We start from the raw sequence: 15,171 nt of genomic DNA on the forward strand, positions 1-15,171 counted from the left end.
AAGTTTGTCCAGGTAAAATCCATCAAGTTCTTGCAATAGATCTAGTCAAGTGCCTCTCCTTCCAAATGTTGGATCGCAACCCCCAACCACTGCTCTTCCTCGATCTGGTTATCCCAGCAGAACAAAAGAACCTTTAGAATCCATCTCTGAACTTCTCCTTCACCAGAAAACGAAGGCAGTGCCATCACCTCCCTGGGAACGTGAATGCTCTGATTCCAATTGATAAGAACCTACTAATACCTCTGAAAATCAATACGAAAATACAAGAATCAAGATAGAACTAGTTTTAATGGTACCAGTCACCCCCACACCTCACGGTGTCCCTCAGCCTCCGGCTGCCCAAGAATCACTCCCTATAATATTCCATGCTTCTCTATTCAATTTTCCCTCTATTTATTACCCTTCAACTAACCCTAATACTCTCTCTCCTCCACATGACATCATCCTAGGGCCCTAACACTAGAGATGTATGGTGGGATGGGGCAGGTTCATTAGACATGGGATGAGAAGTTATTGGTTTTGAGTGAAACTTGGAGCAAATGTAGGTCATAGTATAGGGATATGATCCCCCAAGTTTGGTCGGGTTTGGATGGCTAAATTGAGAGATATAAGGGTTGTTATTATGGGGGTTTTAGGGATAGAAATTCAAGAAAATATTAACATCTTGATATCAGACTCTTATAATGGGGTCAAACTAAGATCTAAGGTCACTAGGGTTGGAGGGTGATGTACCTAAAGTCTGGGACAGTTACAATGGTTAGATTGATGTAGATCTAATCTTAATTTTTGGAGTTCCCAAAGATTGAATAATATGTGATAGGAGAAGGGGATTGATGTAGGGAATAGAGATCCAGTAGTGCCTGGTTAGGACCTTGAATGTAGCCTGGACAAAGCTGGAATGCTGCCATTGATGGTGGTTGAAGGCTATTTCCTACAGCCACTGCCAAGGATCTGAGCTGGACTTCACTTAGAACCTTCCTAGGGTTGATTCTTCAAACTTATTACAGAATTAGACCTGTGACTGCTTAAATCCTCAAATTAATCGACCGATTCAATGGTAAAACACACACTGCTCGAGTTTCAAGCTTTGTTACTCAATAATCAGAATTGCCTCTCTCCATAGGGTGGCGGGGTTTATTATAAAACTATAGGCTGGGTTTCCTACTTGGACTTGTATTCCCAGCCCAGTACTACTAGAACTCATCAACTTCTAGGTGTTATGGTTTGACCAGTACAAAGACTTATTTAAAACTCCTAACTAAGTGCATGCTTCAGATAAAATAAAGTTACATACCAAATATGTCCCTCACATGGGCAAAATTTACACCTATAGACCCTCCTAGCACCCCAAACATTTCTCTCTAGACCTGGCTGAAATTAGCACTGTTTTGCTTCATTGCTGAGATCAGGTCTTGGAAACATTGCAAACGTGGCTGGCCAATTGGTGCTGATCCAGGGATCTGCAAGAAGCCTGGGCCTAAATAAGCCAAACGATTTTATTAAATCTTATTTTCAGTATTTGTTTAAGTCAGTGCAATTTGGGATTCCTTTTTCAGTTATGTTCTATTAGTACTAAACAAAAAGCCCACTAAAGTAAATTCGTCATCCTTCGTGAGTCAATTCTCCCCCCTGAAGATTGAGAGATATGTTCAGTCCTAAGCCCTTATTTGCTGTCAGTCCCTAAAAATGGGTACCCATCATCCCTTCCCTTCAACTATCCAGTTTGGATCGGGAGAGTTTGGAGGTGTGAATCCACTCCCTTGTGCTCACCATGCTTATATTTGGTGATGCTTGGGTGGGTCGTTTTGTCACAGACATAGTGAGGCATTATGTTAAGACCCTCCCTAACTTGCCCTGAACCCCTATTAATCTCTTACTGCTACGGCTTGTAAAGAATTAATGGCAGAGACTATCACAGAAACTGAACTCAGAATGACATATTCAGCAGGGTAAGCTTGAAGTACTAATCGATTCCATTAAGAACTCTGATGTGGAAATAGCTGCAGACTACAGATTGAGATACTAAGAACTGATAACTCTACTGAAATTAAACAAACTAAAATGAAACACAGATAAACACAGCATCAATCGACATCTACTGACTGAGCAACACCATGGCTGAGCCATTCCCAGAGGTCCTCCCTCTCCCCGCAAGCTCTGTTTGCTGCTTCTATATTTTTCTCCTCCCCTTTTCTTTTCTCAGTCCCCCTTTCATACTCCCCTTCACGTAACAAACTCTAACAGAATTTACTCTTTTATCCAATCATCTTCTGCCAGCTGGAGTGTCCAATGATGAGCTGCCACCTGTCTCTTCCCCTGCTTCAGATGTTAGACGTGCTAGGGTCTCTTGTGGCTCTGCTATAACTGATGCTGCTTTCCCTTATTTGCCCTTCCGTTTATATACTTGGTAAACAAGGGTCTTATCACGTTACTTGAGAGATTTGGTTTGACAATTCCCCTAGATATCTGTGGCATCTTTCACAATTTTTTCTATTGAAATTGTTTTCATGGGCACACTGATGGGACATCACACGTCCACCCATCAGTCGTTGCTACCAGAGATAGAGACGACGGAACCTTTCGGCTTGGTTCAACAAGGCGTTCGGAGATATCTACTAGAAAGGGGTCATCTGGACCCTTAGGATGTGGCCACACCACATCTTTTTCTTTTTGTTACATTAGTATTAGTATATTTGAGATTTTATTTTATTGCAAGGGTAGATTAGGAAATTTCCTTATTTCAGTTGGGATATTTGGGACTTTTTTTTCTTTTTATTCATAGGGTTATATTAGAAAGGTTTTCTTCAATTTTTTTACCGCACCAAGTATCAATAGATGGGGGGAAAATCAGGAAAGAAAATAGATCGAGCAAGCTTCTCTCTCTCTCCAGTCGTGAGCTCTCCTATCCTCCTCTTTGGTAAGACTTACTCTTCTCCTTTGTTGCTATTTCTTGGCTGGAAAATTCCCTCACCCCTCTTCTAATTAGTTCTACTATTCTTCCCCACCCTCAAAAAAAAGGGGGGGGGAACCTTGTTCCCCCTTCTCTCTCCTTCTGACATCCTTACGGCGGAGACTCTTGCTGCCATTAATTTTCCTCTTCCTTCTTTCGATTTGTATTGATCTGAAAATTTTCCTCAGCCCTCCCTCTGTTCAGTCCAGCAACTCCTTTATTGCTGGTCCTGTTTTTCTTCTTCTTCTCTCCTGTTTCTGTACGGCAGAGCCCTTTTTCCCAATAGTTCTCTGTCCTTCCTTCTTTACTTTCTCTTCTTCTCCCTCATATACCCCTGTGGCAGCACCATATGGCCAGCATATCTCCTCAATTGCTTTCCTCATTTCCTTTATCTTTCTTCTCTGTTGCTACCTCACTGGTGGTTACATAATTTCAAGTTTTGTTACTTTAATTTCATTGGTGCTTAGGTTAGGTTTTAGCCTTGGTTTGACTTGAGATTAATAGTGCTTATGTACTTTCCCCCTATTGGATTAAATAGAGCATATAAATTGCTGCTGAAGATTCTTTTAATACATGTGAATGCAATGCCCTATTCTCCCCTGCCCTTGACTAATTGTGTGGATTGGCTATGTTTGATTCAGTTTGTTCTCCTGGAGTCTTTGGATTAAAATTTGCATGCTGTTTATATTTTTTTATTGCTGAATTTTTATCTGTAGTAAATTTCTATTGTTGATCCGAATAGGTGCTGTGCAAACGCCTCTCCTAATCCCTCCTAGTATATTCGTTAGCTTAGGTTCCTGTTTCTTGTAGAATACCCTTGACCCTAGGGCTGTCCTACATTACATACTCCATGAAATCCTTCCTTACAGGATTTGTGACAAGAGATCAGGGTGGGATTTTTTTTTTCAGGGTGTTGGGGGAAACAGGAGGCATTGCACTTGTGCCCCCTTCATTCTCATTTAGAGAATCTACCTTTGAATGGGTTCTAGCTCATAAATTCTCTTCACCAATACTACCTCTATACACACACAGACACACATGCATGCATCAAGAGTTTGGCTGAAGTGTTCCTCCCTCAAACCTGAAAACAGTAATAAACAAATAAAAAAGATCAAATGGTTGAAAATATTTAATTTTTCTGTTCTTTTTTTGCTCATACATTTTCATGTCTGGTCCATTTTAACGGTGGTCCTCGTATTCTAAACATGATAAGAGGCTGGTTGTTTCTGCCTCAAGATCCATTGCACTGATGCCATACTTTCCTATCAGCCACCGTTAATGAATTCTCTTTTCTATTTTCCTTCATGCCCATGTCCACTTGATTATATGGTATAATTCAAATTAGTAATATAACTGTCTAACTTGGTTGCAGATTCTGGTAAATGGATATGTGTTTAAAGGCAAACCTATGATCATCCAGTTTGGCCGGAATGCTGGAGCTGGCAAAGCAAACTAAATACCAATATGGTCATGGCTAAAAATATTTGGATTTTTGGTTAGTATTGTCTACAAATCCATGAAGTCAGTTTGTTACTCAATTATGCTATGGTTCAGCTATACTTGTCAAATTGTTAATGTTTTGCTTGCTAGGGATGTCAGGCTAATACTAGGTTCAAAACTTTGGCAATGAACTTCATTGGTGCTAGTTGCAGGATGTGCATGCACTTGTTGTTTCTGAGGCCTTTAATTAGCTGCATCATGCAAATTGTTTTGAATGTGACGTTGCACCCTATTGAAGTGATAAAAAACAAAAATGCCCTCGTAATACATTTCTAATGGCTCCATCATACTTTGAATCAGTTTAATACGCCGTGGTGCTGTTTTGAAGCATCCACACAAGAATTTTGATGATTGAACCTGAGTACTCGTATTTGGTGCCTAGTTTGTCAAGGAAAGTATAGCACTGTTCTCCCTGTAGTTCTTCCTATTTAGTATTTACCCAATCTTATCTCACCTAGCTAGATCCATGATTCAATGCCTACTTTGATTGTTGAATGATTTGAGAAATTCTGACTTATGTCTTAGTGACATAGCAGGCCTTTCTTCGTATTATTAACATGCAAAGAAAGAAACATATATTCCTGTGGGACTATTATGATGAAATATCCTAATAGACAATTCTAACCTTATCAATAAAACTATTAATATTACTACCTTACAACACTCTCAAGCTGCTGCATAGATATGCCCAACTTGCCAATGATACCATTGAAGACCTTGGTACTCAAAATCTTTTTGTAAGAACATCAACCCTTTTATTGTCAGAGGTAACAAAGGTAATACAAATAAGTCCAGCCTCTGTATTCTCTTGGATAAAGTGCTTGTCGATCTCCACATGCTTGGTCTTGTTTGTACTGAATTGTGAGCTATGCTAATTACTGATGTTTTATCTGAGTATAGCTGTATAGGTGAATCTAAATCTGAACCAACTCTTGAAGCGACCTCTTTAACCACGGCAGCTTGCTCTAAATTAAGCTTTAGCACTAGACCTTGCAACTACTGCATGCTTTTTGGTCCTCCAAGTCACCAAGTTGCCTCCTACATAGGTACAGTAATCAGAGGTAGACTTTCTATCATTGGGACATCCCGCCCAATCTGCATTAGTGTATGCCTCATTGTTTAAGTGTTTATGAGCAACACACTGCATCCACACTGTGTCCAGGTATGAGGAGTAGGGATCACTCATATATAGGCTAACAAGATTGACAACAAATGTAATATATGGTCTAGTATGGTATAGGTAGATCAATTTGCCTATCAACTTCTTATAGCTTGTCTTATCAACCGGTTCTCTTTATTTTGCCTTCAGTGTATGTTGGGCTTAATAGAAGTCTCAACTGGCTTACATCCTACCATTTCAGTTTCTTTTAACAAATCCAGAATATACTTTCTTTAAGAGAGGGAAATACTGATCAAACATGCTAACTCCAGCTTTAGGAAGTGTCTGAGCTTCCCCATGTCTTTGATCTCAAATTCGGTCCCTATAAAGGTCTTCAAGGCTAAAACCTCCTCCTCACTGCTACCTGTGATCACGACGTCATCCACATACACTAGAAGCACAATAGTATGGGAATTCTCTCTCTTGATGAATAAGGTATGATCAACATTGCTCTGTTTGTAGGCAATGGAAATCATTGCTTTATGAAATCTTCCACACCAGGCCCTTGGAGATTGCTTTAGTCCATACAAGGCTCTTTTCAACCTGCACAATTTCCCGTAGGTCTTAGTGGTAGCATATCCATGTGGTACATCCATGTATACCTCGTTTTGAATTTCTCCAGGGAGGAAAGCATTCTTCAATTCTGGCTACTGCTAGCTTCACCCCTTATTCACTACCCCAAAAGAACACCTTGGATTTTTTCATCTTGAAAACTGGGGCAAATGTTTCTCGAGAATCTATACCATAGGTTTGAGTGAAACCCTTGGTTACCAATCTTGCCTTGTATCTCTCCTTGGTTTTATTTGCCCTGTGTTTGATGACAAATACCCATTTGCACCTAACAGTCTAGGCAAAGGCATCGGTTTTCATGTCCTTTTCTTCCATAGTTCTCATGTCCTCATCCATTGCTTCCTTCCATTTGGGTGAGATAATGCTTCTTGCCATGTGTTAGGAACATAAGTAGAGGACAAAGGAAACAAAGCTTTGAAATTCTGGGGATAGGAAATAATATGAAACAAAATTTGTGACATGATGTACATGGGGAAGCTTTGAAATTCTAGGGATAGGAAATATTATGAAACAAAATTGGCAACATGATGTATGTGGGGAGTGTTATAAGGTAGTAGTATTAGTAGTTTTATTAATAAGGGTAGAATTGTCTGTTAGGATATTTCATTGTAATAGCCCTACATCGGGAATATCTATTTCTTTCTTTGCAAGTTACTGATATAAATAAAGGCTTGCTATGTCAATCATAATTCAGGATTTCTCAAATTGTTCAACAATTCTTTTGTGTATTCTTTCAACCATGGGAATTTACAAAATCCATCCAATCCAATATAGTATCACCACGAAAATTGGAAGTATTCAATCACAAAAGCTGGGTTTTGGACTTACCAAAAGAAGTATTGGAGCTTCCTAGGGCTGGAGAGATTGGATACTTCTAATTTTCATGGTGATAGTATATTGGATTGGATGGTTTTGTAGATTCCATTTTTGTAAATTCAGATCAGCTCGAAGTAGTGTACTCCACATGGAGTACCTTGTGTTGGGTGATGTTGCTTATGTGAAAGTCTAATGGTGTAAAGCCTTCTTTGTCACATTCTATGTCCATTTTTCATGAGCTCTTAGATGAAACTGTTCTTGCCACAGTTACATCAAATCAAGGACAAGGTTCATCTACACCAAACCTCAGGCTGCCGGTATTCCTCTTTGCTTCAAGTTGTACACAGATGCAGCATGGGATTCTACTTCTAAAGAGGGGAGTCGAAGTTGTATCTTGTGGGACCAGAGGGGTCGTTTTGTGGCAGCAAAGACCGTGGCTTGTCAAGGTTTCTTCTCTTCTTCTTTAGAGCTGGAAATCGTGAGGGTTTCACTACATCTAGTAGCAGCTGTACATATTTCACATGTTGAGGTTCATTTAGATTTCTCCCAGCAGTTTTAGCCCCCAATGGGTTGAGTCAGTCAATAGACTCCCCTAGTCAGGGTCTAGTAGAAGACATTTTGTTTTTATAAGTCTTAGGTTTCATTTGATTCAGTTTGTCTATATTTCTAGATCGTCAACTTATCAGCAGATCCCACCAAAAAAAAAGAAAAAAAACTTATCAGCAGATTACTTGTCAAACTTTTGGAAGTTTGGTGGCAGTTCCCACCCCTTTTTCTTGTAAGAGACTCTTTTTCAGCCTCTAGAATTACTCCAGACAGCCTCATATAATGCTTGCTTTGTTTTTGAAGGGGGAAAAAAGAAAAGAAAAGAAAAATCAATAAATTTATGGGAAGGTGGTAGTTGAACGGCCGTGAAATCTCTTAACTGAACGTCCAATGAGTCTCTTAATTTTTCCCTGTTAATTATTTGAACCTTCTATGAGTCTATCACCGGTTCTTAAACGACATTAAGTTTTTAAAAAAGGAAAAAAAAAAAATAACAGAAACCTCCACTCTCTTGAAGATGCTCACGACTGGTATTTTCACTTGCTACAACATGTTATTCTCATTCTCTCGAACATACTGACCACTAAATGGATAGGAAATAATTTGATATGTTTGGAGTATCCGTGGGTCTTGGACAATCCCTTTTAGGGGTCAAAACTCTTCTTGGGGTTTCTGTGACGAGCATTGAGCCCAAGCAAATTATGACATAGATTTGAATCCCCAAGAAACCATCCATCCATCCAATTGGTTGCGTTTTGGCCATGAAAGTGGTTAAGTTAGTCTGCTGTCAGGATTCCGACTGTCACACAAAATTGGAATAGCATGGTGAGCGACCACCTGATCTTGAGTAAAGCAATTTCTAATATGAACAATGGAACCGCTTGTATTGTGAAACCTGAACACCAGAGGAGGTATGATAAGCTACCACAAGCACTGGAACAACCTTGTCAAATCCACTTTCTGGGGTATACGGTATACCTTCATGTAATTCATCTTCAATTTTAGGTAAGGCGAGTTTTTTCCTTGAACGCAACTACAGTACTGACGTGAAACACCAAGTTAAAATGGCTCAATTAGTGTCGACGCTCAGCTTCGTCTGCACCTAGGGGCGGACCTATGAAGGGGCCGGAGGGGCCATGCCCCCCCCCGGATTTTTTTTAAATTTTATCCATATTCCTCTAATTCCTTTAATTTTTCCGGTTTTTTCTCTTCATACATGTGAAATGTCACTATTTGGCCCCCCCCAATATTGTGAACAATTTTTAAATGTAAAATGATGGGTATAAATGTCATTCCTAATAAAAAAAACTAATCCATCAATCCCTATTTATTCTCCCCTCTCTTCTCTCTCGTCTTTTATTCCTATTTATTCTCTTATGTTTCTATAAACGTGGGTTAAAGGAAATTTTTGAAAAAAAAAATCTTATTAGGTATTCAAAAATCAAAATATTATTTCTAATTAAAAACTAACTCTTCATCCCTATTTATTCTCTTATCTCCTCTCCCCTATCCTCTTTTTTTCCTATTTATTCTCTTCCCCTTCTATAAGCGTGGCTTAAGAAAATTTGGAAAAAAATCTACTCCACAATTAAGTCTCTTTCTCTTTCTCAATTTATTCATTGTTTCTTTTTTTTTTTTTTTTTTTTTATTCTTTTTAATTTGATTTTATATTCTATGTTTCTTTATTTTTTCTGCAATTTTTGTTATTTGATTTTGCATTGTGAATAAAATGTCTATAGTTAATAGGTAACTAATTACCATTGATTTGCATCTCTTACCTTAAAAAAAATTTTGGTTTACATCTCCTACCAATGAAAATTTTGGTTTGCATTTAACTTTTTAGGGTTGAAGTCATGTGTATATTTTTTTTTATATTGTTGCTTTAATTTTACCTATATTTTGTCGAAAAAAAATATATCATTATCAATAATTTATCATTTTTTCAAATATGTGTGGGCCCCACAAAATATATATGGGTCTATTCTTTAATTTAATAAAATAATTTAGCGGTGGGACCCCAAATAGGAAGGTTACTGGCTTTCATTCTTCGGCCCCCCCCCACTATTGCATCCTGGGTCCGCCACTGTCAGACTGCACCCACCCAACGAAAACGAATTTTCCCCAAGGGATGGAAGTTTGGTTTTCATGAAACCTGCCATTGCTCTTTGAGTCACCACTACCCACGGTGTCTTCCACAGCCTCAGGTTTGCACATTGCACCACCGCTCATGACGGTATGAGGGAGAGGATCAGCTACCGGTGGGTGGGGTAAGTAAACGCCGATACTCGTCTTGTAGGGACTTTGTCGCTTCTCCATCGACCAAAAAACAAGCACCATTCGCTCTTATATGAACCATGAGTCTCTTATTCAGAAAACTTAAATATCCGTAATGTAATCACATACTTAAAGTTATGCGGTGGTTGCTAAAATATGTAATCCTATATTTTGTAACAGGCCAAAAATGAGTTTCCGTTTTGCCCTTGGGCATATTATTATTAATAAATACCAACAGTTGTGTATATCCATGCTCTTATATGTTCCTTCCAAATGTGAGGTCACAATCATGCAACCTCTAGGAAAAAAAAAACTTATTCGAAAGTAATAATAATGTAATAAAAGATATTTTTCATTGCAGGGGCCATAAATCTAAGCTTCTTTACCGAATGTTATCATGTGTTTTGAATTTGACGTGCTCTAGTTCCATTTGAATACATCCAAACCCAAAATATATATTCCACCCTTCCATTGTTGATGAAGCCATAATTAGTATTTAAACTGTTGATTGATTTTATAATGAGTCAACAAATAGATTTAATAACTCAAACTCAAATTAGAAAAACTAAAACCATTTTGAGTTAGTCAAACCTTAGTTGTTAGTATATTAATTGTTGAAGTTACCATTCGTATCAAATCTCTTATAACAGAGTCTTATAAATATACTTGGCTAGCTATGTGAAAGGTAATCCGGTCTCATTCAAGAGTAGAGATTTTACAAAGAACAAGGAGACAAAGGAATGAGAAATCGGTTTTAATATCATAATTTAAGAGCTTTATAACTATCAAACCTTAAAATTCGAGCGCGATCCGTAGGAAAAGTTGGTGGTAACTGATTTCTAGCGATGACCATATTTCCGCAGTAATTTATTTGTAAGGTTTGCTGCTTGTAAATAAAAACTCTAGAGCAAATTACACCGCACTAACTATATATATATATTTTGTACAAAAGGACTTTATTAAGGCGCGGATAGGGATATTAATATGCCTCAGCAAGAGTCAAACCCACAACTTCTTCACTAAGAGGTGTTAGTTTCACCACTAGAACAACTTTTCGTTGGCGGCACTAACTATATTTGGGGCAAAACTTTTGACTATCCACTATTACCTCATAAATTACATGGGCATCTACAGTCAAAATTACAAGTTATCTATAATTACATTTTCAGTTAAGTGAACGTGTGAAATGACCAAAATGGTTAAGAGAGACGTAGCCCGGGAGAATTATGATAAGCTTCAGGATAAAAATATTGAGCCTAGTAAGACCATTGACATGCCATCATTTGCTTATTTGTATCCACACTTTGTTCAATGACATGGGGTGGGATCCTATATTGAAGGCCAATGAATCCACCTATCCAAGACTTGTGAAGCATTTTTATGCCTATTTAAAGCATAAGGGTGAAGGGGCAAACCTCAAGATGACATATTTTGTGAAAAGGAGTGGATATTAGCTTGATTATCCTTGACTTACATAAAATCTTGGGGATATCTACTAAGGGTAGATTAGTATTTTGGACTTACAAAGATAACCCTCCTGAAGACATCCATATGGACCAAGTATTTGAACCTCTTGTGATCGATCGGTTTTGGAATAGGCAAATTAAGGGCATTAAAGAAAATATGTTCAAGAATCAGCCCAGGGTAGTGAGACACATCACTTAACATTCTTCTTAGGAAGGGACATCAATCCGATCTCACCCCTTTTCAAGCCTGTATAGCATTGTGTGTCACCTACCATCAGTCTCTCTATCTGCCTTATGTCATACTGTGCTACATGCATCAATCAACCACTATGAAAAATATGAGTCTCCCATATGGAAACATCCTCACACAAATATTTTTGATGCTTTGGATAGTGAGGACCATAGCACTCCACCCCCTACTCACTCTCGGCAAATTCAAGTTCACCCCATCACCACATGCATATGAAGTTGATGTTGAGAATCATGATGACTCCCAAGCCATTGAAATAGAAGGGGGAAGGTGAGCAGTAGTATGAGCATGATGGTCCTCCACCACAGTCAAATCAACTCCTAGATTTGGACAGTCGCATCCCACACATGCAGCAGCACTTTGATAATTGTCTCTTAGATGGATGATCACATGAACTTTACTCAGCAGGATATGAGCGTCCGTATGGGGTTTCTAGAGAGTCTCATGCACTAGATGATGAGTGATCAGTGACAGATATTGAGTCACCTTAGCATTCCTCCATCAACACCTCATCAGCCACCTCCAATATAGTAGACTTTGGATGTTGTGTGTGGTTTTTTCATTTTTTAGTCCATGCACTGACATCATTGTAATGACTTGCAAATTTTTTTGGATTATATATCTTTGAATATGCAATGTTGTGTTTGATGTCTTCTTTCTCTTGTGATTGTATGTGATGTACAAAATATGGTTGATCCTCTATATGATTTAATGATATCTTTGAATCAATGAAAACCATCCTTTTGTCATTAAATTCCCTTGTCTCATATCGTCATCTCCTATATGATTTTATCTATACTTAAAGAGGTTTTGGGGGAGCATATGATAAGGGGGAGGATTTTTTTATTATTATTTTATTTTAGGGGGAGCATGTCTTACATCCTCATTATAGTTTGTTAATGAAAAAAGGGGAGAAAGAAGTTAGATTGGTGCATTCATGATGAAAATAGTTAAATTGGAATAATCATGATGAAAACATGCATATGATTGGTGAATCCTTAATAGTAATGATGATTCTCATATCCTTAATAGTAATGATGATTCTCATTTCCTATGATACCAATGTTTTTCGTAACATTCTAAATGCCTTCTAAGGTCAGCTTCTTCCTGTGCAGTAGTAGTAGAAGGTGGTTTTTGTTGGTAGGCCTCTAAAAGGAGTGACAATCTATCAGTCTCATTTGAGGCTACCTAAAAGGTGGCCTTACTCAAGTGTTTTAAAGATCTTGTACAATTTATAATTTTTTGCTTGAGTTGGAATGCAGGAGACCCATATTTAGGGGCATGCCATCCTTGGTGAATTTGGTCATTTAAATCTGGGTGATCTTCTCATTTGAGTTCATAATGGAAGTAAACAGGTCTCGTCAGAGGTTGTTGGGTGATCTCCAGTCCACTGTGGTATGGTCAGATCCCACCATGGCATGCCCATGAATGTTCCCAAATAGCTTAAGGGCCTGTTTGGTTAAATGAGTCTGGAGTCTATGGAGTCATAATTTATAAAATTAAATGTTTGGTTGTGGAATGAAATTTCTAGATTCATCCTAAAAAGTTATTTGATCGACGTGATTTTTGTGAATGTGTAAACATATAGCGTTTTTTAAATCTCTGGATTTCATGCCTTACCCATAAATCTACAGATTCACGTTTTGAGTGTAAAAACGTGAATCTCTCTAGATTTCATGAATCTAGAAATTTTTACAACCAAACGGGTATAATTCTCAGATTCACGAATCCAGAGATTTCAAATCTCTGGATTCATGTAACCAAACAGGCCCTAAAGAAATCCATACTAGAAAATCTCTATCTAGGCATGGTTTGATAAGAGCAGGTGCTCGTCTCTTATTTGACCAAGAGAGTTTGGCTCTTGAGCATTTCACCTTATAAAGGTGACACTTGTCTATGACATTCCTAAATCTATCCAATTGGGCATGTAGTTTTGGTCCAAGGAGTAGTTATGTTGGGTTTAGTGATGAAAATCACTTTATCTTTTTGTTTGAGTTCAAATTTTGAATTTGGTGGGTCCCACTTAGTGTTTAACATGAGTAGGTGTTTGGTATCATTAAGAGGGCATTGGGAGAGGTAAATGGAGAGAGAAAAATTGAGTTTCTAGTGACTTCTAAAGTGAGTTTTGTCCAAAAACGAGATTAGCTTTAGTGAGTCTTCTTCTTCTTGTGGTTTTGCAAGAAAAGGGTTTCTTCTCTCTTGTGTTCTTCTCCATTGCAACTCCATTGAAGCTTGAGCTTGGATTGAAGGGTTTTTTTCAAGAGCTTAAGGTGGAAGGGTATTCTAAGGAAGTTTGAGAGGTTATGTGACCGGTTGAGGTAACATTGTATCACACTCAAATCTTGTACTATTTTGAAGATTAAAATAGTGAAATCCCTCCCCGTGGATGTAGCTAATCTCGATTATTTCGGGTTAGTGAACCACGTAAAATTCTTGTGTGTTGTTTGCATTTCCCTTTTTCATTTTTGTGGTGGTTTGTTGTTTATTTGCTTTGTGATTGTCTTTCAATTTATATTGCACAAGATCCTTGGTTTATTTTGTTCATTTGGGTGATTTGTTTAATCATCCGGTTCCGTGGATTGGGTCTTGTCTTCTACAAGTTATAATAGATTCCAATTGAACTAATTCATTCAAAATAGTATATCTCTAAATTCTTCCTTTACAAACCTCATTCATCACCGTTGTCAAGCATCCATTTTTGTTGATTGGTCTATATTCTATTTTTGTTAATTTTTTAAAAATTAAGATGGTATTTTTAAAATAAGACACTTGTCAAGTAAATACCCATGTGGATCTGAGTTAATTCATCTCCATGTGGATGGAGGATCCGAACTCTAAAAATCACATCGAAACATTAGTAAAACCACCATTTGGAACAATCGTACCAACAATTCAAATACAATCTAACGTATGCACGAAAACATCCATCCCAAAATCAATTTTTACATTTAATTATAAAAACAACATTAATCATCATATAAGCTCCCACTAAGCTCTCCTACTACAAAATCCATCATTTCAATCATTTCAATCATTTCAATCATTTAAATCATTTAAATGTGTGGGTGATGTTTCCTCTATCCATGAATCATGATCCTCCACCAGCTCGAGACTGTGCCTAAAGCTTCGTTGAGTAAATCGATGATGATGTTTTCAAGGTTGAGAAGCGAACTTCTTTGCTAGCACCTACCTATATATGCATGTTCACAGCCTCACAACTCACAAGTTAACTGCCACTTGCCAGTAAGGGTTGCCCCAATTCCAACTAGACGAATCCAAATGTGGTGTCCCCGAGTAGTTTGAGTTGATTCAAAAAGCAGGACGAAGACACAGAATATCATCTTTTCGAACAACTGGGACAGGGTGAAAATAATTCGAGGTTTTCAAGTTGGAAGAAACAACTCTACGAACAACGAGAAAATAATGTTTTCGTCATGGCATCTCAACTCTAGTCTTCTACCCAAAAAACACATACTCTAGTTTTCTTCGATGCCTCAAGATTGAAGGATGCCAGAACTCTCTAATTGACGACTCGCAAAGGTTTAAAAAATTGGATGATGAGGCAGGCAATCTCAGTGAACTGAACGGGATAGAAAGGGATCAGCGAAGAACGGGCAGGGGTCTTAAATGTTATAAAATC

At 38.0% G+C, this 15,171-nt stretch overlaps 1 protein-coding gene across 10 annotated transcripts in view; it reads left to right on the top strand.

Moving 5' to 3' along the window:
* LOC149001260 (RNA-binding (RRM/RBD/RNP motifs) family protein) overlaps window positions 1-8,583 on the top strand; it is a 58,483-nt gene extending 49,900 nt beyond the window's left edge. For 9 of the 10 annotated variants that reach the window (XM_089136585.1, XM_089136587.1, XM_089136588.1 and 6 more), the window contains 2 exons: window positions 4,323-4,445; window positions 7,263-8,582. In XM_089136585.1, the coding sequence (XP_088992711.1) occupies window positions 4,323-4,406 (84 nt within the window). In that variant the 3' untranslated portion in view covers window positions 4,407-4,445; window positions 7,263-8,582. Of the gene's footprint in view, window positions 1-4,322; window positions 4,446-7,262 lie in introns of all 10 variants that reach the window. The other variant, XM_089136593.1, reaches the window with a different exon arrangement.
* Window positions 8,584-15,171: the final 6,588 nt, after the last annotated feature.

The sequence above is a fragment of the Hakea prostrata genome, chromosome 10 (assembly GCF_041222555.1).
Source record: "Hakea prostrata isolate BN-2017 chromosome 10, UWA_Hpros_2, whole genome shotgun sequence".
Classification (NCBI taxonomy): domain Eukaryota; kingdom Viridiplantae; phylum Streptophyta; class Magnoliopsida; order Proteales; family Proteaceae; genus Hakea; species Hakea prostrata.